Source organism: Heliangelus exortis, chromosome 17 (assembly GCF_036169615.1).
Source record: "Heliangelus exortis chromosome 17, bHelExo1.hap1, whole genome shotgun sequence".
Lineage (NCBI taxonomy): Eukaryota > Metazoa > Chordata > Aves > Apodiformes > Trochilidae > Heliangelus > Heliangelus exortis.
The window spans coordinates 8,545,374-8,572,701 of NC_092438.1; the positions used below are offsets into that span (position 1 = coordinate 8,545,374).

At 42.2% G+C, this 27,328-nt stretch overlaps 1 protein-coding gene across 4 annotated transcripts; it reads right to left on the reverse strand.

The window, feature by feature from the left end:
- Positions 1 to 519: 519 nt before the first annotated feature.
- On the reverse strand, positions 520 to 27,327 carry SNX8 (sorting nexin 8). 4 transcript variants are annotated; one of them, XM_071760878.1, is made up of 12 exons: positions 23,233 to 23,341; positions 22,061 to 22,145; positions 14,907 to 15,097; positions 12,774 to 12,891; positions 9,902 to 10,023; positions 9,465 to 9,545; positions 8,375 to 8,535; positions 7,863 to 7,995; positions 6,723 to 6,791; positions 5,774 to 5,923; positions 5,233 to 5,382; positions 520 to 5,022 (listed from the first exon to the last, which is right to left on the reverse strand). In XM_071760878.1, the coding sequence occupies exons 2-12, from the start codon at positions 22,092 to 22,094 to the stop codon at positions 4,909 to 4,911; spliced, it is 1,323 nt and encodes a 440-aa protein (XP_071616979.1). In that variant the 5' UTR covers positions 22,095 to 22,145; positions 23,233 to 23,341; the 3' UTR covers positions 520 to 4,908. The 4 variants fall into 4 exon arrangements, with proteins under 4 accessions (XP_071616979.1, XP_071616980.1, XP_071616978.1 ...); XM_071760879.1 differs by lacking the exons at positions 22,061 to 22,145; positions 23,233 to 23,341 and adding an exon at positions 27,162 to 27,327; XM_071760877.1 differs by lacking the exon at positions 22,061 to 22,145 and having other exon boundaries at positions 23,233 to 23,339.
- Position 27,328: the final 1 nt, after the last annotated feature.

A 27,328-nucleotide genomic window follows, 5' to 3' on the forward strand; every position in this document is an offset into this window, starting at 1 on the left:
ATACAGTTCCCCATTCAGAGTTAACTTCTTGAGACAAGGTGAGGCTTGACCAGTGCTATGAAAGCCTTTTGAAAAGTTCAGGTAGAGATCCTTTCAGGATTCTCCAGCGCAAGGTGACAGGAGTTAAGAAAACAAGTCAGAGCTAGATGTCTCACACAGTTCAAGTCCTGCATTCACTCTTGCAGCTCTTGACATGAACTTGAACTCTTGTGAGCATTTCAGGCAAAAAAATCTGCTGAGTACAATCAATTTTCAGCAAGTCCATGTTGCAAAGTGCCATCACCTGTGGCTGCAGGCTTTGCCACATGTGACCTGTTCAGGATTCAGGTCAGCCCAACTCAGCGTCCTGGTCAGCAAAAGCTCAAACTGCACCAGAAATAACACATCACATATGTAACTTCTTACACACATTTTGTTGTGAGGTTTTTTTGTTTGTTTTTAAACATTTTTACAAGCACATATAACACTTACAGATAAGGGTCCTGGAATGTAATAAAGGATCTGTAAACACTTCCAGTCTACCAGCTGTAGTAATAATTCTTTAATTCCCGCATTTGGATAAAGTGCTTCATACATAAGGCTATTTGAGCAAAGCAAAGATACAAGATATTCCAGACAGCCAAAATTCACACCCTCTGAACAAGATTGTTTCTTGCCTCCCCTTCAGCAGTTCTGAATAATTTATACCACTCAAAAATGGCCTTCTTCATGTGCTCAGTAAGCCACAGCTCAGTCTTAGAGGAAATGAGTCTATACCTTAGACGACTCCTCTTCCTTTTGTGCTACACACTGAGTTACAGAATTTTTGACACCTTTGCTTCTGACATAGTAAGAATTTCTGGCTGTTCTAATAGGACAGCTTGAAGCAAGTAGAGGAGAGAAAATAAGCACAGGGATAGGTAGCTCCTAACAGGATGCAAGGCCTTACTCTCTGGCTGGAAAGGGAGTGATGGGCAGTCGATACCTGTCAAGTTGCCTTGATTTATTTCCTGGTGGAAACTGTAAATTGCACTGTGGGAGAGCAAAGTACTTTCTGCTCCTCCAGGAGTTTAGGCAGGAAGAGAATAAGCATGGCTCAGGCCTGCACTTCTATTTGCTATCCCCTATTCTGCAGTCCAGTCCTTTTATGAGATGCTTTCACTAGCACTGACTTTTAGCTCATGTCAAAGAGCAGTGACTTTGTTGCACCTGCTGCAGTTTTGGAGACCAACATTGGAAACAAGTCTGTCCCCAGCTGGTGATCTTTGTCTTTTAGGAAATGGCACAAATTGAAGGCTGTGAATTAGCCTGCTACAGATTCCAAGAATTATACCCTTGCATGAACAAAACAGAAAAGTAAAAGTATGGGAATGCAGCAAGGCACCACTGACAACATGTTATAACTTAGGAAGAACAACTTCCAAAGAAATGGAAAGAGAAGGAAAGAAGGATAACAGGTTAAGGCTGTATTGTAAATATGGTTTGGAAAGCCTTTCAACACAGGATATCAGTCAAAAAGCCTGTATATTTCCACTCCACAGCCTGAAGCAAAAGAGACCTCAGGAGTGACCAAAACACATAGCCCTTTTGATAAAACATTTTTCAGGCAAAGTTTTAGGTTCTCAGCCATTTTCTATCCTGGTACCTTCACAACAGATTTTGAGAGAGACACTGGCAGAAAGAATGGAGGCCTTTTCTGAGCACATGAAAGTCCCCATGAGCTCAAGCAATAGACAGGAAGCTTCCATTCAAGAAGGCACATTAACTCTTTGGTGCTGCATCTTACAGGAGCAGGGAGCACGTGTTCTCCAATTAGTCTTCTGGTTTGCTTAGTTTTTCCATGATTTACCCAGCTACCAGCAATGGAACCAACTTCATGAAGTCTTATTCTCACCCTCAAGTTTAGCTGGGCTGTTTGCTGCAGAAGGCAATAGCACAGAGGTAACTAGAATGGATTTCCCTACACTGACCAGGGGGTGATTGATTCCCTGCTGCATTCCTCTAGAAGAAGGAAGCTGTAACATAATGCTGCTCTGCAAGTGTGATAGATCCCTAAACTAAACAGGACAAATACAGTAAGGAAATCCCTCACATATTGAGGTAAAAATAATAGTGCTATTTGCATACTGACCAGTCTCCCAAGAAATAAGGTTTGCAAACTAAGGGTTGTTTGAAATAGTATGTGCACATGTTTAGGAATGAGACAGAAGTTTGACAGTCCAGTATGAAATAAACTCTGAAAGTGCCCTTAGCTGTATCAGCTTTGAGAATACTAGGCCTCTGCTCCCAAAATACTAGGTGAACAGAGTTAAATCAAAACAAGAAAACAACACCCTCCAAAACTGCCCTTCCCAAAGAGACAAGGGCTGACAATGGAGGAATGGGTGTTTTCTCAAAACAATGTAATTCCAGTTTCTTTATCAGTCATGTGGTCTGTGTTTATCATTGTCACAGTCTCTTATATTTGGACTGTAGAATTCTTGCTTTGAAGGAAAGCAGTAAAGAGGAGTTAGTCTAAAGCCCAAATGTGGTTTTGATGTTTGGTTGTTTGCTTTTTTTGTTTGTTTTTAAATCAAGTGCAAAATTGTAACTTTTTCTAAATACAAGAAGTTCAAAGTTTCATTCAGGCTCATCCTTTGCAATTACTACAGAGCACAGCCCAGTCACCTACCCAGCAAGACAAGTTACATAGATGATCCATCATATAGATACCAGATCTTGCCCCAAAACACACAATATTTTCTCTAATTAACTGTTTACCACATCAGGCAAACAAGGCTAAAAGAGGCAGCATGTATCCCAAGTAAATGACAGGCCATAACCAGCCAGAACCTACTAGGTGCTAGGGGTGAAGAGCATTTCAAAATATGACAACACACTTTCCACACTTTAACCACAAACTATCTTCCTAATCAAGACAAGGTCAAACAGGAAAACCTTCAGTGCCATTGAGATAGTATCTTCTTCGTTATTTTACAGGAGAAACATTTCCCTCCCCAAACCACTTTACTCTGGCTTGTGAACAGAATCTCTTCTGCATCACTTTGGAAACCTTCAGGAGAGAGATCCAAAGCTGTCACAGCCACGTGTGCTTCATTTGTCTCATTGGACACGGCCAATGCACAGGAGGAGGCCCAGGAAAGAGTTAACATTTGAACTGCTATAAAAAGCTCTTAATGCATTCTGACCAAACTTGTTAAAAAGATTCCTCACACAACCCTGAAAGCCTAAGACCCAAGAAATTCACCCACACTAAGTGCACTTCACCACATTTTGAGTGTTGCATGGAATGGTTATGCCAGTCTCAGGAAAGTGGGCAAATAACTTATCTTGCTCTCAGCTGAAGAAATTAACCCATAATTTCTACCTGGATTAGGAAGAGTTTTGTGTTGCATTGAATTTTCTAAATTGAAAAAAGAAGAAAGTTTTTGTAATTGGAGGATTTAAATATATTCCCTGCTAATGGGGAAGTTCCCCAGTGAGACAATACTGTAACGGTCTGTTTGACAGCAAGCACTCATCCTTCTTCATGTGCTTCCTTTTTACCCACTCAAAGAAAATGCTAGAAACCAAGTCTCAAATTCCCCTTTGGCAGCTACTTTGGCCCCAGAGAAGTTAGGTTCAGGGGTCATCTTCACATAGAGTTTTGCTGCATATGTTTGCAGTTTCTTTAGTTATCAGTTTCTCTGGAGGATATGCACAGTTTCCCCTAAGGCAGCACGACGTGCACCTTCTCCTCCCCCTACCCTCTGCCTCACAAGGGAAAGCCACTGGAGATACAAAGTGAGACCCAGAGAATGTTTAGTCCCTTAATCACAATCACAAATCATTCTGAAAACCCCATTACTAAGGACAGTGCTATTTTTAGAGAGACAAAGAACTGTCACTTAATTGCTTTCTCTCCTTCACAAACACACTCCAGTGCTACCCAGAGCTAGAAAAAGGCATGACAGTAACATCCTGAACAAACACTGATTTTTTTGCTAATCAACTTTATCAGCATTTTGTCCCAGCCTGCTGGTGTAAGATGATACTTCATCTGGTATTAGACCAAGGAACACACCAGCCTTCAGGTCAGCAGCTCTCCAGTTGTCCTAAACATCTACTCAGATGGATGCCAGAACCTCCAGAAGAAAATAAACAAGCTATCTTGTAGCTGTTCTGCTCATTCTGGTTTACAACTAAGGAGTGTTTTATTCAATTATTTTCTCATTTGTGCCAGGCAAACTCCTTTGAGTTCCTGAATTCAGTCATCCTTGAACCCAAACTGAAAAACACGACCAAGTTCCTCGGCTGCCCTGCAACCATGAACTGAAACACACTGACAATCCAGCCTGCCCAGCCTCACTGGGATAGTCACCCCTCCCCAGCTGGCTGAGTGAATCCAACCACTTCATTCATGTATTTTGCAGTAAGGTCTGGCAGTAAGAAATCAAATCCAGACACCCATCAATGGGATGGGGAATGGCTTCCAGCTTTCCTGATGCCTCTAACACAAGCTTAGAAGGCAATCCATCTCCACTGCAAGCAAGTGCTGCAGACAACCTGTTCATCTCAGCACTGAGGGATGTACAGAGATCTGACAGGATATGTGCAGGTAAACATTGCCAGAGGACTGCTAGTACAAGATGCAGAGGCATCAGCAACAACACTGCAGCACTCACTGCACCAGGTCACACCCTGACCCCATCAAGAGTGTCTGCAGGATAATGAACACCAGCTCTGCCCCAGAGCATTTAAAAATTAAGACTGTCTTTGTATCTGGATGTTCTGCCCCACATCCAGTCTGTCTAAATCAGAGAGCAGCTCAAAGCAAAAAAAAAAAAAAAAAAAAAAAAAAAAGCTGGAGGATTGATTCTAACATCTGGAGGTAGAAGTCCCACCCCTTCCTTGATCACACTTCTTGCTCCATGCTAAATGCTCAGAACATTAATTGGAGAAGAAGTTTCCCTCTGGAGGTGACAGTGGTGGAGTTGGCATATTGCTGGATCCTATGAAGAGGCAGCTCAACTTCGGCTTCAATTCATTCCAAACTTTACTCATCTGCGAGTGGAAAAGGAGAGAAAAGAGACAACAAGGTAGGTAATTATTTCACCACACTGTATTTTAGCAGCAGTTTCAGAGTACTCAAAGGCACCACAAAAATTTGCTGAAGTACTTGGGGGGAAGTCCAGCAGACCCAGAGGTAAAAACAAAATATGTTTGAATTCTCATTTGTCTTTTGGGAAAAAAACACCATCCAGAAGAACTCACCTCTTTGTGACCCTGGATCTGGGAGTTGACAAAGGCCCCCAAAATGTGAGATGTGAGAGGCAGATAGATGTGGATAAGCTGTGTCTCCTGATGCAGGCAATACAGAGAGAAGTAATTCCGCAGCTCCATGGTTAGGATAGCATTTTCTTGCTGAAAGGAGAGGAACTCAGTGAAATACATTGCCAGGAAGAAGGTGCCAAGGAGGTTCACTTGCAGCAGGAAAAAACAGCATTCCTCACCATACTAGCAATTCAAACACAACCTAGAAAGGCAGTTCCTGCACCCATTTGATATGACAGCAACTGCACTTTCCATCATGCAGAGTGTTGCTTTCCACAGCTCCAGTAAGTACACGTTGCCAAAGAGCCAGTAATTGGTGTTGTGGAAAACAAACAAGTTTTCTGTGTAGCACAGCAGGCAGCTGAAAGTACCCAAAGCAGAGGTTACCCCATCAGCCTTATGGCTTTCTGCCAATATGACTGAGCTGCATAGCAGCATCATTACAGGAGTCCAGTACCACCCTTTGCTCTCTCAGTCCTACCTCCACAATCCGAGACTCCAATTGCTCCACTGATTCTGGTTCTTTGTTCTGCACAGTGGCACTCATCATCTGCTTTTTCATCATGCTGTACTTATGCAATGCTCGCTGGTGCTTGTGCAATACCCCCTTCTCGTGCCTTTCACACAGGTCCTGTACAGGAAAAGGGAAAAAACAGGTGGAAGCTAAGAGGCAGCAAGCACACAAGCCAAGTACACCAGGAACACAAACACATGGTCACGTTTTATGTCATTTCTACGCTGCAGATTTTTGTTTGCTTTCAAGAGGGTCAAAAAATGTTGGCAGCCAAGAATTCAAGAAACAAGACTGCTTGGACTTAGACCAGTGAGCTTAAGAGGCAATCTGAAGCATCACCTCTGCCAATACTTTGGATCTTACAAGGCCTCTTATCTTTTTTGTCCTTCTCAGTATTAAGCACTGGCAATTAACTGTGTTAGGAGCTTGCCCTGTCCTTCTATTTCACCCCAGGTCTGAGAATGGCAGAAGGGGCTGACACAAAGAGTTTCAGTGGGTGCTTCTGAGAAAAAAAAAGTTTAATATTGCCTTTGACCAAAAAATCAGTATTAAACAATTCTGCCATTTGTAACTGAACTAATTTCTGGTGAACAACCCAGTGGCCATGTAATTCACTTTGACTCAAAAGCAGACAAATCAGTAAAAAAGTTAGCAGAGCCATATAGTTCAAGCAGTCATATTTTTAAATTACTTGCAGGGTTTGCCATTTGACAAATCCTCATCACAAGATGAGCAGATCAGTAAGGCCACAGAGCCAGCTAAGGCCAACAGCCACTCCCCTCTCCCTGCCAGACATCCAGTTTGCCTCTGAACTGGCCTCCCAGACAGTTTTCCATCCAGTTGGCGTTACACCCTCTGGAGAGCACAGGCTTGCTCTAAACAACTTTCTCACTGGCAGAAGAACAGCAGAGCTCACTTTATAGGACTGGAGTAAATCCAGGAAAAGGTTCAGCTTCTCCACCACATCATTCTCTTCCTGTTTACCCTAGAAAACAAGGAAAAAAGTACATTTTATGTAAGCCTGGCAAGAACCAACATCACAGTTCTTCACATCCTTACACCACGCAGGCCTCCACTGTATTCTCCAGGACACATCAACACTTACACAACTGCAGCAAAAACCTTTCAGATGGCACTGGAGTGTTTAGTCTTCAGTATGCAGAACAAAGACCTAACTGGAGCAGGAACAGCTTTTCCAAATGACTGATCATTAGAACAAGAGGAGTTAGTTTCCCAGTACTGTGTGTCAATCCTTTCAGATCTCTGCCTGGAATTTCTTGCTTTTGCAGATTCCTCCCATCTTTCATCTTCCCTTCTCACAAAGATAAATCCAAATCCATTAAAGCCATAAATACCTCCACGTTCCCTATAACAGTTCATGCACCAGAAGGCAGAGATGAGGCACCGAGTTAAATGTCACTAACTTTTTTTTATTTTTTTTATTAAATACTGTCTTTTCTTCCTGCATCAATAATGCTCTCTGGAGCATAAACTCCGGAGAAAAAAAGACCTGATCCATAAAAGCATGCTGAGTATTTTAACACGATGAGTTGAAGTGAAGACAAAATTATTACTTTTCCCTCCCTGACTGTCATGTTCTCACATCATTCTAACAGTCATTATCACTCTGCACACTTACACTTCTGTTTGAGTGACTCTGAATGACTGTTTAAGTACATGAATGTTGAAAACTGATTCAGAGATAAGTTTTGGATTATTCGTAGCAGATTAATAAAACAGAACACAGGACTTCTGGACAGTTTGGTACAGCTTAACTTGTCCAATAACATTGTGAAATTGAAAATTAAAGCAAGCTTTTCCCTCCTTTCCTTTGCCCATTATATTCTACCCTGTTTAAGCACAGTCCAGGTTTTTCATTCAAGCTTGAACAAGCAGGCTGGTGGCTGAGGATGTGACTTTGGACTGCAATCTCCCTCTTAACTCTTTAAGTGCCTACATCCCCAAAGCTCATGGTTCAAGGTGAAACTTGCTGTAGTGACACACCTCCTTCATTTTACCAGAAGGAAAAAAATAAAATAAAAAGTAAAGAACTCACCTGCTGCACAGCCTTGTCTGCCAAAAGTGCAAATTCAACAGACAAACCCTTCAAGGCTTGTTTCAGAGTCCCCCATGTGCTATTATTCAAAGCAGCCCAGGAAGGAAGCGGTGTAGTGTCTGAGCCCAAAGCACTAGGAGGAAATAAGCAGCATTCAGATGGAAGAGAAAAATCACAATAAGTAAATACACTTACTTGCAAAGAGCAGTTCAGAGTTTCAAGTCTTTCTAAACAGCTCACAGTCCTGAGCCACTACTGCACGATTACAAATGCAGAGCTGTGTATACACTGGGGGAAGAGGCACTAGAACAAGTACCTAAATGTTAAAGTATCTCTATTTACTCTTGTCTTCCTCTGAGGAATGCAAACTTAGTGGAAAGCATTTTCTCTTGTTACAGTAGGCAAAAATGTTATTATGACCTACAGCATGTGCTGAAATACCCATTCTTACCAGACCCTTTGTAGGTAAACCTTAAAACATTTGTGATTTCTGAAACAACAGCAGAACCTACCTTAGCTCCTTGCCAAATATGAGAAGATCTGAGGCATTGTCAATGGCTCGAGAAGCTATCCTCTCCGCACGGTCCCGAAGCTTATAAAAGCTGTTATAAATATTCCTGATGAGCTCCCTGCTGGCAGCAAACTGGGCCTGTATGTCAGCTGGAAGGAAGTCCTGAAGAAGTGCAAGAGAGATTATTAGTGGACAAATCAGAGGCCCAGTCACAGATGTTAATTGTGGGCACACCACACAGTAGGAACAGAGAGGTTTCCCTCTTGTGCTTGCTCTCTCACACCATGCTGTAACAACCCTGAAGAGATGAGCTTCATAATTCAGGTGTCCAAGTCAGCTGGCATACATTTATCTCTACTTTTAAAAGGCAGAAAGAGGTTCAGATACCAGGTGTACACATTGTTGGCCAAATCTGCCACTCTGCCATGCACTCCAAGCAGTTAAAATGGAGTTCATCATGTTACTGTTAGTAACAGCCAGACTGGTGAGATCAAGCATGTACTAAAAGTTCAGCTCTTTTTGACCTGGATATCACTGGTAAAACACCTGAATGAAGCTAAAAGTTGCAAAACTTTCTTCTAGCATTGCAGGAACCTGAACAACAACTTGCTTTAAAATTGCTCAATGAACACAGTGGATTTAACATTTAAAATTTAATATTTAGAACTTCCTGTAGCACTAATTACTGGTTTGAACAGACTTATGGAGAATTTATAACTTCTCTGTAGCAATCCAAATTACTCTCCCACAGGAAAATGACAATAGACAGAATGAGGGTATGATCACATGGGGAAGAAATCAGTCTAGATATTCACTTTTAATTGTGCAGTATGTGCATGTTTGTTATGTGAGTACAAGTAATTACTGCAAAATGCATTCTGAGCAGGATTAATTGTTTAATATTTATACTCATGAACCAGCATTTAGCTACAAATATCAAGCCCTCAAGAGTCAAATATTTATTTGATCTTTTCAATAAAATTACAAGTTTAAATGTCCTTCAGACTTTGGAAACAACTCACTTCTACCTGATCCACCTGGAGGAGGAAGGCATTTAAACCAGATTAATATATTGCAAGAAATTCACATACCTTAGCCTGTGTAGCTAATCTGCAGGTCATAAATTCATCTCCTACACCCTGGACCAACTCTCTTAGCTTATTCTGTACATCCTGGAAAAGATACAGAATCAAATGAGTATAAAAGGACTAAGAAATGCATGGGCAGCTCACAATGGTCTCAGATATATCGTGATAGTAAGACACAACATAGCTGATACAGCTTTATCAAGGTTAGGTTAAATTGAAGAAGACACTAAGAAACAGCTGTAATTTTCAAAATACTACACTTCTAGCACTGAGTGAAATTACCTTTCACTTTCCAGCTGCAGAAATATCCACTGAGAGAAAACTGCCCTTATCACTGGGAGCAACAATGTGTAGGTCAAAAGCAATTCTGAACTCTTGTGCCCAGTGAAGCAGTTACAGGAAGATATACAGACTGAAGACAATTGCTAACAAGTACTCACTGAGCCACTGAAGGACAGGAAGAGTTTCAAGAGCACATCTTCTGAGAAAGGGGGATGTCGAGCCACCAGGTTGATAAAACGCTTCAGTGCTCTTCTCCTCGATTCTATGAATTCTCGATCAGCTAGAGGAAGAAACATTAAATTTTAATTAATGCACCACAGATTTCAGGTGCTCAGAAAAAGCAAGCATTCAATTCAATAATTTCTTTGTACTTGCAACCTTTGCTACAGCACTGCACCAGAACCAAAGAAGGACTATGTGTTGTCTGTGTGCTCCCCGAGACAGATTTTTTTGAACTGACCACCAGAACAAATATTCCTTCAAGTGCTTCTTTGCATCTAATTGAAACCCAGAATATATATATATATATATATATATGTGTGTGTGTGTGTGTGTGTGTGTGTGTATTCATTTTTGTGGGATGGGTCAGGTAAGCAGGATAAACAATTAAGTATAAGGCTTGAAGCCTCCACTTACAAATTCTGGGCATGCAGAAAGTTTTCTTCCTCTGAATCAATTCCATAGCTAATCCCCAGAGAGGACCTCATTCTGTTTGAGACTCCTGGGAAATGTACAAAACATGGCCTCTTGTCCCTGCAAAGATCACTCTGCCACTTTTAAAGCGATCATCACACAAATAATTAGATTTTTTTGCTCTCTATTCTGAAGCATTAGCTTCAGTGTGCTGTATCCTTAACTGTCCCTCCTCCAAACTTTAAAGCATTTTGGGGCTAGTGAGAGAAAAAAGGGATGGATTTTGGATTTAGTTGCTTGTTCAAGATCAGTGCCCATCTTTTTCATGAGGTATCAGGAAGTACTTTGAAAGACCTGCACAGCAACCTGCAGCAACCTACATGATCTGCTTCACTTTGCTCCCAAACAAGCAAAGCAGATCCATCCTTCTTTACCTGACAGACAGATCAAAGTAAACCATCATGAAAATAAGCATAGAATCATAGAATAGCTAGGGTTGGAAGGGACCTTAAAGATCATCTAGTTCCAACCCCCTGCATGGGCAGGGACTGTAACTTAGTAGAGGAGAATACAGAGTATAAGAAGCACACAGCTTTGCCCATCCTGCTCTGGGAGTAAGGAAGTTGCAAGAGTCACACATTTACACTAATCCATCAAATCCTGTGTCCTGCAATTCCATTTATCAGTCCATTAACCTACACAAGAACTCCCCATTCGATTTCCTTTTTCCTGTTTGTAGTTTCTATTAAGACCACTTAAACAGCTTTTCTATATGCAGGGTCACTGGACTGAAGGCAATCATCACTCTCTGCCTTAAGAGAGTTTTGAACTGCACCCCTAGCACAGTTTGGGAACTAATCCTATCATTTTTTCTTAAATATACAGTATCTGTGGGAAAAAATGCACCAGTGAATGCACAGAAATATCAACACTTTGGCAAAAGAAGGAAATAACAGTAACTGATACATGATATCTACCAGTAGCTGCTTTGAAGCATCCTCTCTCCACTAAGATTAATCAGAGGTCATTTTGCTTACAGGTGTGGCATGAAGTGGAAATTCTGGCTGAGAACACTCCATCAGGCCTAATTCAACAGACAGGTTTTCACAACCTCAAAAGAAAGGTCTTTATAATTTCCATTTCCATTCCATCATGAGAATATATGACCACTGAAGCTTTTCAGCACTGCTGCTTTACTTTGTTCCAGTTCACAACACACCTTGCTCTACTCATTGTTTACCAATTTCTCTTTACTGCAGCGATGGACTCCTTGACTGAAATCTATTATTTATTGAAACACATTAAGCCTAGCAGCATAGGCAGGGGAGAGGACAGTGAAAAGCTTGTTCTTTCACAGAAAAAGTAGAAAACAAGACAGGAACCTATACAGTTATGCATCATCTGAAATGACAGAAGTTTAAAACCAGTGCCAATATTTCAGATTGGTGAAAAATATACCTGAAGGAGCTTTGATATGCTCTTGGGACACTTCATTGGTATCTACTCTAACAGCTAAAACATACTTGAATGAACTGATACACCAATTCCAGCCTCGGTTTTTAGTTTCTGTTTATCCTAAGCAGGTCAGCAAGGTCCTTTTCAGAACAGGAATAGAAAAGGGCAATGACTAATTTAAGGCAGTTGGTTTGCTAGGAAGAGACTTTTCTTTTTTTTTTTTTTTTACATCAACTGATAAAGCCTAATTACCATTGCCTGCATCATAAAACTTCTGTGCAAGGTAATACTGTAACAGGCAGTGCTGAAGCTGCCATCACTGTTTGGAGTCCTCTCTAGGTGTGTGTGAGCTCAGGAACCTACACTAATTCTGCAGGATCAATTTTTGCTCTAAAAGGAAAAGCAATTTTGCTGCTCTTACACATCCAGCTCCTCTTCAGTTCTAAGCCTTTTAATATAGATACTTTATTTTTATATTCTTTACTCCCACTATTGAAAAATAATGGGATTTTCACAGATTTTTTTTCTATTCTGAATACTTCACAAAACAGAACACTAAAATACATACTACAGTTGTTGAAGAGTATGGTGGCAATCCTACACTTGTAACACTATGGTACTGATGATCACAACCCATTTTACTAAAAACCAATACCTGCAACTCTGATGTGCTTTTGTGTGGAATTACACCTCAAATCTTACCAGAAAAGGTTATTAGATACTAAACTTCCATGGAAAGAGTCCCCACATTTTACATTAATCTCACCTACTGGGAATTTCCAGGATTACAATAATACCTCCAAATCGTGTGTTATAACCTGAAAAGTTGTTTCTCAGGCAAACAGAAGCAAAGACATTCAACCATTTAAACATTTCAGTAGCATCACTTTGATCACACTTCCTCTGCAACCCCCTCTGGTCAGAAGAAAGACCCAGGTTTACCTCCCAGCATCCTCTTTGGTGGAAGTGCTGGCACCATACGATATGGAAACTTCTGAAGTAACATCTCATGGAACACCACAAAGTCATTATAGCGTCTGTAGACTGAGCATTTGAATCTCTGCAAGTAATGAAGGGAGGAGGAGAAATCAATACACAGGCTGGACAATCAGCAGCATTGACATCTTTTTTTTTTCTTTTTTCCCCCCATCAGCTGCACTAAATAACAAAAGAAAGAAATCAGACCCAGAAACTACAAGAAGCAACCTATTCTCTTCAGAGGCCTTGTGGTAGGAAGGAGGGAGAAGACTTCAAAAATCCACCTTCTGATTATGATAGAGATGGCATTACAGTCTCTTGAGAGTAAGATTTTCTGTTAAAAATGTTAAGTCAGATTTCACTCACACATCAGACAAAAGAGATTAGAAAATGGAGAGGAAGAGGTTCCCCAATAAGGTACAAATACCCCTGAATCTGCTGTGTTTCCATACCACTACTCCCTCCAACTCTCTGGTTTTCCAATTCTTCTTCTGGTCTAAATTACACACAGTATTTAGAAATACTGCTGACACTTGAAGTGCTCTAAAGAGCTCTTCTCTTCAAGTCCTGCAAGTCCCTGAGCTCTAGCTCTTATGAACTTTCTCTAAACCATTTTCAAATCCAAAGGTGGCAAAGCAGTCTTAGATTATGTAAGGTAATTATTAGACCAAGTGACTGATATTTTAAGTGAACCTCAGAAGAGAAACTGACTTCTCACTGATGTTAGATCTATAAGCAAGGATTGAAAGTTCCTTTAAAACCTCAGTCCTTCACTTAGATCAATAAGATCTTAGATCAATATGTAGAACAGGCCAAAGAAACTTTTTTTCCATTCCAAATGGAGTTAGGAAGCAGACAGAATAAGTCACCTTAGGAGAAAGATATTTTTAAAACATAATACATGAATAAAAACCTCACAACCTCCCCCCACTATTACTACAGGTTCAACTGCAGCAGCTCATAAGAAACTTTGCACATTCTTACTGTGTTTGCATTGCAGGTCATCCCCTACTTATTGGGGCACCTTGCATTTTCAAAACTACAGCAGAGAAGCACAGTGTAACCAGAGCACACTGGACACAGTCCTTAGGGCCTCCTCTGTCTGCTCTGAAATCTGTCAAATCATTTGTGTTGCAGATCTTAGCTGAAGCTCAAGGCCAAGCTATGCTTCCTTTTTGAGGAACTATCACATTGTATAGCTCCAACCATAGGAGAGATGACAGCAACTGAAAGGAGCTGGCAATAGATTTCTAAATTCAAATCCTAGAGAGACCACAACAAGCTCACTGAATTCTGCATCCTGAAATCACAGGCAAAAACAACCACAGAAGCATTCACTGTCTGACCTTTCCCCTCACAACAGCCTTTGACAAACTTACAGAAATAACACCTAAAGCTCCACGACAGACAAGTGACCCAAATCTGCCTCTGAATATGTGCAACAGTGACTGCAGCAGTTTGAACACTACACTGCTGATGTTTTGGTGGCCTGGGAGACCTAATTTCTTCATGGTCAGAGGACAGATTTCTTTGTTCTAAAAACAAACAGAAGGTACTGGAGAGCTATTTCACTGTCTGCTCTATAAATAGGAAAGGATACATCATCTTCAATCTTCTCTCACACCAAGAGCTCAACCTACAGGTCAGGACTGGAGCAAGTCAACTGGAAGTGGCCTAAACTTTGCAGAAGGCTTTGCATGACCTTTGCTGTTTATGAAGGATTTCAGCTTAGCACTGCCAACATGATTTCTTCACTAGCTCAAACCAGTTTAAAATGCCCACTCGCCTACACCAACCCATTATGAAAACATTCCCTTTTCCATGTTACACATCAGCTTCTGTACAGAGCTCAGGCTTCCAGCAAGTAAACCAGCAGACCACCCATCAGACCTCAGTCAGAAGATGCTCCTTCCATACTGCAGCCCAGGTCAGGAAAGCAGTGCTACTACATTTCAAGTTAAGCCCATACAACTGGCCTGCTCAAAGCCAGCATCACTCAGTACCTCTTTCAGCTTGCATAAAACCTGGCCAGCAGCAAGCACACAGACATTCTCCAGGTGATACATTATCACTAAGACCAATGCTTGTTCACATTACCTTGCTGGAAACCTCGTATTCCACATGTTTCAGAAAAAGGCCCTTCTTCTCAGGTATAAGCTCCACCTGCACACTATCCTTGCTCAATAGCTCTTGGAGGGTGTGGGAAAGCAGCAGTGGATTTCCCTGGGGTGCCTGCATTAGAAACTGTTCCGGTTCCCTTGGTTCACTGACTGGAGGCTTTGCCAAATCTAAAAGACAAAAAGGGAAAAAAACAGTCCAGGAGACCTGATAAGATAAAGAAGTAGCCTTAAAATATTCTGTGTTCTTGCTCAGTGCTCCCACAAGTGGTGCAACACAACCAGAACTACAGTCCAGCCACTCCCCAGGGAGCCTGGGCTATTTCACCCACGTTTAAGACATTGCTACCTCCTTCTTCCCAACACCCAGGAGCACCACCAATTAAAGCCAGTCAGAAAGACATCTCTACTGAGCAAAAGAAGAATCACAGGCCAAATTTGTTCTGTGAATCAGCTAGGAGGCCTGCATTTCCTGTCCGTCCAGCTCCCACCACAGCAGGATCTGCCAAAAGGAACAAAACCCTTGCTCAGCACTTTTGGATCCTGCCTAGAACAACTCATGGAAGGAAAGAAAATGTGTTATTTTACTGCACTGCAGAAATGTAATACATTAATTTTAAATGTCATTACAAAGGAAGAAGACACTTTGTTTGACATATTTTTATTAAACTCTATGTGAGTATGCTAGAGTGGGCATGAATTACAATAACTTAATGTGTCAATATGCTCAGGTTCAAAAGCAGGGGAAAAAGATTCCTGACAATGGCTTCCAACTCAACAACTCCTCAATCACAGCAAACTCTGGAAAAAAATCTTACAAATATGCCTATTCCCCTGTTTGTGGCTAAAATCAAACATCTTTTTACACTAAACTTAACCGTGGCTGGACAGTTTTTATCAGAGAGATTCTAAATGATTCTCAGCCAGCTGCAAAAGTGAAAAAAGATGGTTCTTGAGAATATGGCCCTGGGGGAGAAACTACATCAAAGAAAGATGACAATTCAGAATGAATGCTCTCTCATTTAATGACTGATTGCAGCCCATTATCTCAATTTGACTACATAAACACACATATCACAGGACTGTAAACTATGCTCATGTTGCTGTTGAGAGAAATGGGGCTTTTTCTACCCATTTCACACAAAAGACACGGGGCGAAGAATGTTGATATAATCCTGGAATCTATTCAACCCATACCTGAGTTCTATTCTCCAGTCTGGAAAAGATGGGTTACTTCCTCTCTGCGTGTGGCTGCTGAAGAAGGGAACAGCAAGCAAGCTCTTTGACAAAGAAAATAGAGTGCTCTGATGAAAAGTTAACTAGAAAAACTAGGCAGTAGAAATCATCCCTTCCTGCCATTGTACAGAAATTACACCCCTTCTTCAACAAATCTGAAATTTTGAGAACACAAAAAACCCACCATAGAAGCAAGAACCACTTATTTGACCTTTGATACAAAGTTCAAAATAGTCAATAACTGTGTAAGAAATTAACTCAAAAGAAGATAAGAATTTGTATCCTTAACTTGGAAGCCCTAACCTCCTGATAAGGATTTCCCACCAGTTCCTTCCTGTGCTTTGGGCCCTGATAAACGGGAAAGCCAAGTAACCTCTGATTCCTCAGATAGACAGCTTCAGAACAGCCTCTTCATTCTCTGCTCTATAAAAGGGCTTCAGGAAACCAAACCAAATCCAGGACAAATGACCTTATCCCACATGTCTCATCAGGCTTTCGTGTCCTGCTCGTGTGACTCAGAGAAGCAAGTCTTAACACCTCTGGTTTAATAGAATATATTACTTACTAACCCCACCTACATAGCAGCTTGTAAAAAGTTGCTGTTACCTGCCAGAAATCTGTGGTAAGATAATGCAAACTAATTCAGTGTTGACACAGGATACTGCTGGATAAAGTGATACTATATCTGTATATCCACTTTTCAGATCCACGCTGAAGTGAGAAGGAAAAAAAGAAAGAAAATTCACAATACGGAAAGCGAGGCAAAGGATTTTCTAGTGTAGAAAAATCTTTGCCCAGCTGCCCTTTCACAAGGAGAGCAAAGCAGAATAAAACCATGCTATCAAAAGTGTCAAAATACACACAACAAGAAGCTATGGAAAGCCCAAACCAGCCCCACTCTGCAGAGTGGGTTCTCTGGGTGCACACCCTTGTCATTTTTGGGTTTAATTGCTCAAGACAGATCAGCGAAATGCAACATGACAGAGGAAATTTTGCTATTCCTCCAGTGCACCCACACACCCCCCCCCCCCCCCCACACACACACACACATCCATGGAATTTCACAGTCCTGTGTGGTGCCAAACCACTGGCTCACATTTCAGAGACAGTCACAGCAAGCTGGCCTCCCAAAGAGGGGCCAGCCAAAATGCAACCCACCTACTTCCCTGAGAGCAGTGCCAACCTGTACTGATGCAACACTCCTCCTGCCTACTGAATCATGCTCCCTGCTTTCCATCTTCCTGCTGGCCAACCAACAAAGCAGGGCTTTCATGGCACAAATTGTTCCCTAAACGGGCTCTACGCTGTCTGCTAAATGACTGAAACTCCCCGTGGCAAAAGACAGGTATCAGGAGAAAAGATTTATAGGGTGAACCCTATAGTGAACCCTATAGATGGTCCTGGAACCTGCAGCATGCCCAACCAAACAGATGCTGAGGACTCAGACCACCCCATGAGACAACTACAGAGCAAAGTCCCACAGAGAGATCCAGCCAAGACTCAGCATTCCTTTGACAACTGTGTCATATTGCCCTTTCCATTTGTAACACACTGCCAGTTCTCATCAAGTTATTCACTAAATTTGCTTTCTCAAATTTACTTTTGGAAATACCTTATTTTCATTAGCAGTTCACACACTTGGCTCTCCCTGAAATACTCTGTAGCTTCTTTGCATCTCAACCTTGTCTGAATGTGTTAAATCATACAAATCAGACAACCATGGAAGCAAGGTTTAATAATTACCACTTAACTAATAATCTCAGCATGTTTCATTTCAACAAGACAGCAACTCAGGGTGACTCTACACTCTCAAAACCTGGCCTGAGAACATAAGAAGACACTGAGGATGAAACCACTTTTATCGCTGCGTTAACACTCACCCTGCAGAGCAATATATACTGGAGCTATTCTGCAGCCCACTTCTCATCCTACTTACTAAAGAGTCAATTCAGGAATAGCCTCCAGAGCCCTGGCCAGGAATGGTGGATAATAGTGGGAACTCATTGGTATGAGCTCCTGTGTTCAACCAGTAGAAGGATTTACATGCATTGTAACTAAACACTTAACACTTCCCATCACGCACTCCCTGCTCCAGAACAGCTCATTTTAAAACCATTCCCTTTGGTTTCAGTAGATCATTACCTAGTAAAGTTTATATAGAGAGAGCATTAAGTGATTACAGAAATGAGGTAAGGATTCCTTCTCTGGAACACAGGGAAGCAGACAAGATAAAAATCAGCTTTTTTGTGCAAGTTGCCCCTTCGCTACAGCAGTTTCTTGATCTGTTGTCAATAAAATGCCAGGAAGTGGCCTGGTAATAACTGAAAACAATTTGATATAAAACTTAAAAAGAATACACTCAAGCATACAAATGCAGACAATAAGATGACATAAAATAAAAGTTTAAAGAAGCATTCAAAACATAGCTTAATTTTTTGTTTGGTTGTAAAGGAAAAAAAAAATTAAAACATTGCATAACAGTTTTGGTTTTTTGTTATTGTTGTTTTTTTGTTTTGTTTTTTTTTGGGAACAAGTCAGGCAGCCTTTGGACCAAAAGGAATTGAGAAACTTACACAGAGAACAGCTGAAATAGAAAGCTCTGCTGCTTTATACCACATATTTCACACTTAGGTTAGCAACTGCCCCTCATTACTCCCATTTACACAACTCCACAGCAGTCTGACCTCCGTGGAGTCACCACCTTCCTCAATCAAATGTTCTAAACCTATACATTGATGAAACCCAAAGTAGAATTTCAAGTGTCTGATAAGTTGCACACAGGTTTTACATGTGAGCAAGCACATATAGAAAAGAGCAATACAAGGACTGGAAGCACAGGTAGTAAATTACAATACAATTCCCTATTTAAGTTCTGCCAACCAGATTTGGAGGGCTTCTCTCCATTTCACAGATAGCTGCTACTAACAACACTCTATTACACCAGGGTGCTAACCAGCTAATTAACTAGACACATTTAAATAGAGGGTGTCATGGAATTGTTCCATACAGCAGCAGCAAATTTACTAACAGGAGAAAGGAGCCTGAGAGGAGGCAAAGCCCTTAGGAAAAGCAGCTGCAATTTCTTCTCCACTGTCAGAAGCCACAGCCCTGTGAAGCACAGGTGATCCAATTCCCTGGAAATGCAGGAGTCCAAGAACTGGCTATTTCTGTACACAAATACCTCAGATTTCTCCCCAGCAAAAATGAGGGCTCCACTACAAACTCCTGGGCCAGGAACACTAAAGTACCAGTGTAAATATTCATCAGCATTCCCCTTTCCCTTCTGTCTTCTTATGAAGAGCCTCAGGAATTATGGAAATGCCTTTCTCCCTTATTGTGTCAAACACATTCCTCCATAATTCCAGAATTCAGCATCCACATCAGCCTCTCAGAAAGCTGGTGCAGATTTCTACTACGTCTCCAAACAGATTGCCTTCTTTGCCATTTTTTTTTTTTTTCGGTTGGTTGTTTTGGTTTTTTTTAATCCTTACATAATTTGAAATCCCCTAAAACCAAGAAAAACAGAAGTTCCACAAAAAAAGCCACACAAAACTTTCTTCCTATTCAGGGTTTACATATTTTTGAGACAACCGTATGCACTTTGCTTGGGTTTGATTTGTTTTTTAAGGAATTTTAAACCATGCAATTCTTATTTAGAAAGGAGCAATGCAAAGGAGTCTGTCTATTCTACCCAACAAAGCTGATACACTGACCCATATTCAACACGGAGGAGAGGTCTGTATTTCTTAATAGGTTCAAAAAAAGTAATCATATTTAGCTTCACCCTAATTAAGAGATGGTGCAATAGTCTCCCTCCTCCTCCCTCCCAACAACTGGCTTGAAAATACAAGGTAGCCAATGCCAAAAGAACACATGATAAAATAATACACGTACTATCACAAAATTAGATGTTGGAAAACAGGCTCTAACATTTTGTTTTACTTCTTAAAAAAAAAAACCAAACAACAAACTCAGCTTTCTCAGAGCAGATGTCAAATATGCATCCCGCGCTGGCTGGCCTGGCTGGTCTGTTTTTGGTTTGGGTTTTCTTGTTTGTTTTCTTTTCTTTTCTTTGTTTTTGAGGTGTTGAGGGCAGTTATGGTTTGGGTTTTTTTCTGGTGGTTGTTTGTTTGGGTTTGTTTCCAACAAAGTTTCAGATTGTTATTCAGCACTTGGTGCTTTTCAAGATGAAGCAAAGCAGTAATGACACAACTCAAAAACGGTCAGGTGAGGTTATTTAAGCTTTATTTAATAAGAATAAAAAAGCACTAGCATTTCTGCATTCCCCTGCAGCTGCAGGCATCTATCTGCTTATAAAAATATTGCAAGAACACACTGCAGAAGGAAAAAAAAAAAGAGTTACCAAGTTACCTCCTCCCAATATCACAAGAGTAAATCTGTGTGACAGGAAGAGAGAAGCAACTTTAAGCTTCATGCTCTGTTCTTTTAACTATGCTGTTAGATCATCACAAGATTAATTAAGCAATTTCCTAAGTCTGGGAATACAAGGAACACATTCCAGTTGCAAGTCAGCCACAAAGCCTAAATCACAAGCTGTAACAAACAATAAAGGGAGCTGGAGCTACAAACATTGAAGAAATAACAGGATTAGGGGAGAAAAAGCCATAGAGGAATGTTCCCAAAGACTATGGAGACAGAAAGTCAAATCCTCACTAGGACTGCTAGATCCCAGCTCACAATGGAAGGTTGCTCAACTATCACACCCAGCTCTAACAAAAGAGCTGAAGTGTAAAAATTCAGGCCCTAAAAGGTAACCCAACAAGGAGCACCAGATACAACTGTTCAACAGGAAACTTTTACAAGGGAATTCAAGCTTAGCCATAGAATTGCCAAGTTTCTACAATCATCTTTTCTTATACAGGCTGAGAAAACACCATCAGAGGTTTTATCTTTTTGCTTCTCCTCTTCCTTGAGCATTTCTCACCCTCTTAATCACACTGGGGAAAAACTTTCTCTTAGTATTCAAACATTTAAAAATGGCATTCTCCACACACTACATCCTCCCAACAGCTTTTCCCTATATTTAGAGGAAGCTCATTGGCACCTCAACTCTGTTGAAAAGCAATCATCAAAGCTTCCCTCCTTCCGTACCTGTTCCACACATCTGTAACTGATCCATTTTTTTCCACCAACCTGCATCACGCCACAAAACCTTGAAGATCGTGGGGGAAATCAGAGTGGTCACGTGCAAATTCTACTCTCTACAACTGGTACAGGCCTCCCTACCAAACCCTCCTCCAGGCTGCACACATAGTTAAAGATTTACCACCAGAAGAAAAGCAGAAATCATTGTCCCTCCCTCCCCAGCCAGCACACCTGGATTAGCTCATTGCAAAATAGCCTCAGGTGGCATCAAGGAGGGGAAAAAAAAAGTCAACACAAGCAACTTTGCAAAACTGACTTCAGTGTCTTGGATATTAACCTTTTTCTTTTATCTTTTGATTGTTCTAAAGTACTTTTAATCCTTCAGAATAAAAAAAGACAGCAGTTGCTTATACTGTCACAGGTGGGCATCAGCAGCTCCTGTCATTATTACTTGGGAGATTCAGATCCTCCTAGAATAGTCATCAGTTTCCAAAAAAGTTACATACTGGCATGAAACTTCCAGAATCACTGAAAATGCAGAACAATGCTAGAAATAAAAGCACCCCTGCTTTCACAGCATTTCTTTTTTTGTAAGACCATTAGATACCTACTTTCAGTCTTCAAAATATACGCTTAGTCAAGGACAGACAGCTTTTCTCAACAAGGCTGAGCACATCAGTTACAGAAGCACCATCACCAGTGCAGAGGTTAAGCAGGTCAAGAACACTCAGAAACAATTGCTTTATCTCTAGAAAGCTCCTGAAGCAGATGGTAAATCTGTAATAGACGTACCTGAACAAGCTCGCTCTTTGGTACAGTAGGACATTTTTTTTTCCACAAAGGCTGCTGTTCAATATCCCAATATCTTACATCAGTCCTGGACAGAAATATTCCAAAATAATTTATTTATAAGCAGTATCTGCATCAGGAGCATCACAGGCTTATCAAATGCACGCTCACACTGGGTCCTGAATATAATCCAACCAAACCATTTTTTCCTGCATGAAACTTACCCACTTGTAAACTCTACTATTTTCTCTTAGCAAACAGAGAAAAAAAAAATACTATGCACAGAGCAGTATTGCCAGTATGAAACTTAAGACACTTTAGGAAAACTCGAGAGAACTGTACTATCCTGTTTCCCTCAGTTTAACTTTCAGGAGCCTAGAGTGTTACTTTCTAAATCCACGCAGGACCTTCCTCCGTTTCTCATTTCACAAGTGCTGGCAGCATTTGCCTGCAAGTTTCTAGGTCCCAGATTCAGCAGCACGCTCCTAAAACTTAAGCGTTTGAAGCTGCTGCTTCTTTACCCTGAATCTGCTCTTGGCTTGGGTCAATCGGGAGCAGACGTGGCCTCTGCTCGGGACATTGACATCGCCCACTGAACCGCTCCAGAAATCGTTCCCCGGGGTTCATTTTAAGGAAGAGGGACAGAAGGAGAAGGGGAGGCGGAGTGTCAGGGAGACGAAATAAAACCATTTCAGCACTCACCAAAACGCCGCATGACCCTCCAGAGGAAAGGTTCTGGTTCGTACCCGTTCCCCGCGCTAAGGGCTCCCCCTGGGCCGCTCCCGGTCACACTTCCCCGCCGGGGCAGCCAAACCCCCCGACCCGCGGCGCCCACCGAGGCTCTGCCCGTATTTATCACCAAGGGGCAGAGGCCACCCGAGCAAGGGGAGGGAACTCCCCACCATCATCACCGAACCGGCACCACCGAGGCCCGGCCGTGGCCTGGCGGCGGGGCACCTCCCCGTTCCCCCCGTGCGGACCGCGTCTGAGAAGGGGAAGGCGCCGCCACCTCTTTACCCTCAGGTTATGGCGGGGGGAGCGGTCCCCACCTCTCCCGAGGAGTCCCTCTCAGCCTCCCCGCACCGCCCGCAGGAGGGAATGAAGACAGCGAGTCCAGGGCTCTGCCCCAATGCCCGCTGCCCGCTCCCGCCCCGCGGGCACCCGCTGCCCCGTACCTGTGCCGGTACCCGCCGTGCCTGCGGGCGCCTCGCCGTCCATCGCGGCTGCAGTCATGTGAGGCCGGGGCCCGCCGGCCGCCCTCCCCTTCCTCCGCAACGCCCGCCTGTGGGCGCGGGCGGAGCGGGCGGGGAGAGGCCGCCTCCCGGGGGGCCGAAGCGTGGGGAGGGAAGGAGGGAAGGGGTTTGCTTGATGGGGGTTTTGGGAGAGGGCTCCTCGCTGGCCGACACGGGGTGGCCCTCGCCCGCTCCAGCGGTGCGGCCGCCACCACCACCACGAACCCCCCGTTTCGGGTGTCCTCGTGTGTCCCGAAGCCGCTGTCCCACCAAAGGTGTGGTGCTCAGGTGCCCAGCAGCAGCACCCCAAGATTCTGCGGTGCAGAAGGACAGCACTTCACCATCATGTCCCCGAAGACAACACCTCAACACAGACACTTCAACACAAACTTCAGGTCTAGGGGCTCAAGGGTTCCGGGTACCTGTCAGCTCCCTCCCTCCTCACAAGGGCTCAGACGGCACTAACCCATCCCTGCTGTTGACTGGATTGCTCAAAGCACTTCTAAACCACTTCGAGATTAGCAATAAATCTTTCTGACACCTTAAAATATAGAAGTGATCGGCTCATGGTCTTAACACAGGTTTTATTCTGAAATATTCCTCCCCCCCCTCCATAAACTGTAAAGGATGGTTTGCTGGGAATGTGAACTTAAGATAGATTTCATTGTGAGCTATATAAAGTAGATTTTTTTTTTATGCATTTGGATTTATATTAAGTATTACTGAAGATAAGCTGAAGTGGATTGATGTATTTTTCTGAAGGAAAAGCCATTGCAGCATGTTATGCTATATACTAGAAAGAAGGCAAATATCGTAGAAAATAAATAACCTGTTCAGGAAAGCACAGAAGTGCAGAAGTACAAGCCTCTGGAATTCAAATACACTTTCTAACACTGCACAAATATAAGAATTTCAGGTATGAATGCCTCTCATTTTATTAAAAGTGTTTTTTTCCCCCACTTCCTGTATTTTATTAGTCAGGAATAACGTGGTTGACACTGGTGAAAAATGAGGCATATGTTTTGGAGTGATTTTCCTGAAAACACCATCCAACGAGCAAGACACAAAAAAATGTACAGATTCTGGACCTCCAGAAGTTTTGGATGCATTCACTAATTAATGCTCCCTGTATTTATTAATCCTGGGAAAATATTTATCTCCCTTATATTTATAGAGAACTAAACCAGGAAATTATAAAGTCAGAATTATTTCAGGTGCAAGTAATTCTAATCCCAGTGCTCTCCCTTGGAACTTTTCATGCTGCTACAAAGACATGAAATGACCTGAGTGATTTCTCCCTTCCCTTCTATCTTTTGCCTCAGTGCTATTTCAGCTGAGATCCCCAGAAGCGTGGGTGCAGACTAATGCTGTGTATGAAATTAAAAAAGCATGGCATTATTTAAGCTGAGAGGCCCTTCAAATCATGTTTATACAGCAGCCCAGAGGAGAGTTGTGCACGCTCAGCACTTCTGAAAACTAAGCACTATACATTTTTTTTTTTTTTGCCTATGCAGCATTTTTTGAGAAAATGAATGGAGGAATCAACACGGTCTCATTTAGCTACATATCTTTGATTGGTCTGTACTTAAGCTAATAGCATAACTATTTATTTGGTATAAATAAGACATTCTCAACTGAAGATTGCTTTTGAAATCCGTGGCAGAAGTCTTGAAGAAAAATACTGCAAAAAATAATTCAATTGCAGACATAATTTTTGAACAGGGGCAGAAAGTTGTTCTTGACATTAATTACAGTACACTTCCATATTTACTGTAAAGGAAGCATAAGCTTCTGGAAGACCTGTAGCATAAAGAAACTACAATCACTGGAGAAAGGAAGGGCACGTGTCAGCAGGTTCCAGGTAACAAATGTAATGCAGAAGTATGTGATTACCTGAGGCCCTGGCCTTTCAGTGTATCATTCCGTGCATGTCCCATCAGTATGAGATAAAATTTCCTACAGATCACAAGAGCTTGCTTACTCTTTCAGAAATCAGTTTAGGAAACAGTGCTGTCAGCTCCACTATTCTCAGATCACTTGCACTCAGTAAAATTCATGAGGCACTGCTGGTTTGACAGTTGTGTTATAAAAAGCCATTCCTGCTACATTTCTTTCCCCAAATTTCCTTTTGATTAGGAGTTTTGCATAAGGAATACATACAGTAACAGGCTCCAGCTGCCAGTGCCAAAATCTCTGGTTTTAAAAAGTTGTCCCACTTGCCCTCAGATTGCTAAATTGAAGACTGGAAGGCAAAGAATAGCAGTGAGATAGTGACAGAAGAGGGGGAAGGAAGGAAGGAAGAGAAGATAAATAAAAAGTTGCTGTAACATAAGGGAAAGTGCAAAGAAAGGAAATGAGGATCCAACATTTGGATTCAGTGTTTAACCAAAGTGATTGTAAAAGTAGTAGTTAAGCTTGCAAACAGGAAGAAAGGTGATAGGCACAAATTGCATGTTCCAACACCAGACAATGTGAGAGTGGTGAAACACAGGCAAGAGAGACCACATACACGCTCCTAAAAGAGCCATGGAATCTTGAGGATCCAGCTGTGGACTGAACCACAGCACTGTCCTCACCTCATCACAACCTCACATGGTTGTGATGACAGAGGAGGTAACAGCATTTTCTTTACACCTTGGTGTGCCAATGCTGCTACAAACCAGGAAGGCAAAGTGGGATCAACTACCGTGGTACAACCAGGGGAAAAAAAATCACTACACGAAGCACTACTCATAATTTCCATTCACAAGCATCGCCCATAGCTTAAATTTGGAACTGAAAGGCTCATCCAGCTGAATTCGGGTGGTGTTAGGATGCCATCTTGTGACTACCTGATAAATTACAGAACTGGGGTTTCCTGGCCTAATTTCCTAAATAACTTATCTCAAGACTTTAAAAAAAACCACTAAAGATACTCTAATAGAAAACAGGGTCTAAATCTAAAATTCTAAGTACAATTCCTGTTATGCTCTTCTCACAATTTATTTTTTTTAATCCTGGCATTCTTATTCTGTGTATCTTGATTATTTGATTGAAAGTACAGGGGTAAAATAAAGAAAACTATCGAAAACAAAACAACAAAAGCAAACAAACAGCAAAAACTAAACAAAACTCCACTGTTACACTCAAGAACTGTTATCTTTTTTCTCTAATAACGTCACTGGAACCTGAAGATGGTATTCAAGCCAAGCTCCAAGTTCCTCTTATCACTTTGAATAATAGATGCATATTAAGGAAAAAAAAACAAACCATACTCGACACATTTGCAGCTGCCTGAGAGAGAAAGTCACGGTGTAATGGTTTAATCAATAAAAGAGAGGTCAGCTCTTTCAGAAAGCTGGTCACTTGGTAGCCAGAAAGAGAGAAAACTTCAGTAGTTTAAAAATCATACTAAAAGGTTAAGATTACACAAGATAACACTTCAGCTCCCTGGGAAGCACCAGAGAGGGACATTCCTCTTGTCCTTCTGTCTGTGCCCCTGCCCTGAGAGGTCACCGTGCCCCTTGGGAAAGCCTTTCCCGTCAACCCCAGCGTCGCAGCGATGGTGCTGGCCGTAAACCGTTATTTTTTACCTCACAAAAAATACTACTTTAGAAAAAAACCCCACATAAAACACCCCCTACCCCGCTATACCCCCCCAACCGGGCCCCTCACGGAGCTGATGTGGCGACTGCCATCGGGCCGTACCATCCGGCCCCGCTGTCCGCAGGGGGGTGACACTGACCCCCCGGGCCCATGTACAACCCCGCCGGTCTCACAGCACAGCGTGTGTGTCCCCCCTTGAACCATATTGGTAGCGCCCACCGCCAGGCCTGGGCGAGCGCACGGTGGAAGGGCTGTAGGGGGGAAGTTTCACCGCAGTGTCCGGTCACCTTCCGCAGGGCGATGGGCAGGGAAACACATCGAAAGGCCGAAAACGCTGCGGAGGCTTCACTCGACGCCTACACAATTCCCTGTCACGACGCATCGCCCTTTCCTCCTCCCCCAAAAAATGGTTCGGCCGAGCCCCACCTCAGTCGACTGGAAGAAGGCGCCATCT

Bases quoted from the DNA above. Each gene is read 5' to 3' on its own strand.
- SNX8 (XM_071760877.1), bottom strand. From the start codon at position 23,290: ATGACTGCAGCCGCGATGGACGGCGAGGCGCCCGCAGGCACGGCGGGT. The intron at 5,383-5,773 runs GTAGGACTGAGA...CTCTCCTTTCAG, and splicing joins TGGAGTCTCGGATTGTGGAG to CAAGAAAATGCTATCCTAAC. The intron at 5,023-5,232 runs GTGAGTTCTTCT...TTCCACTCGCAG, and splicing joins AGATCCAGGGTCACAAAGAG to ATGAGTAAAGTTTGGAATGA.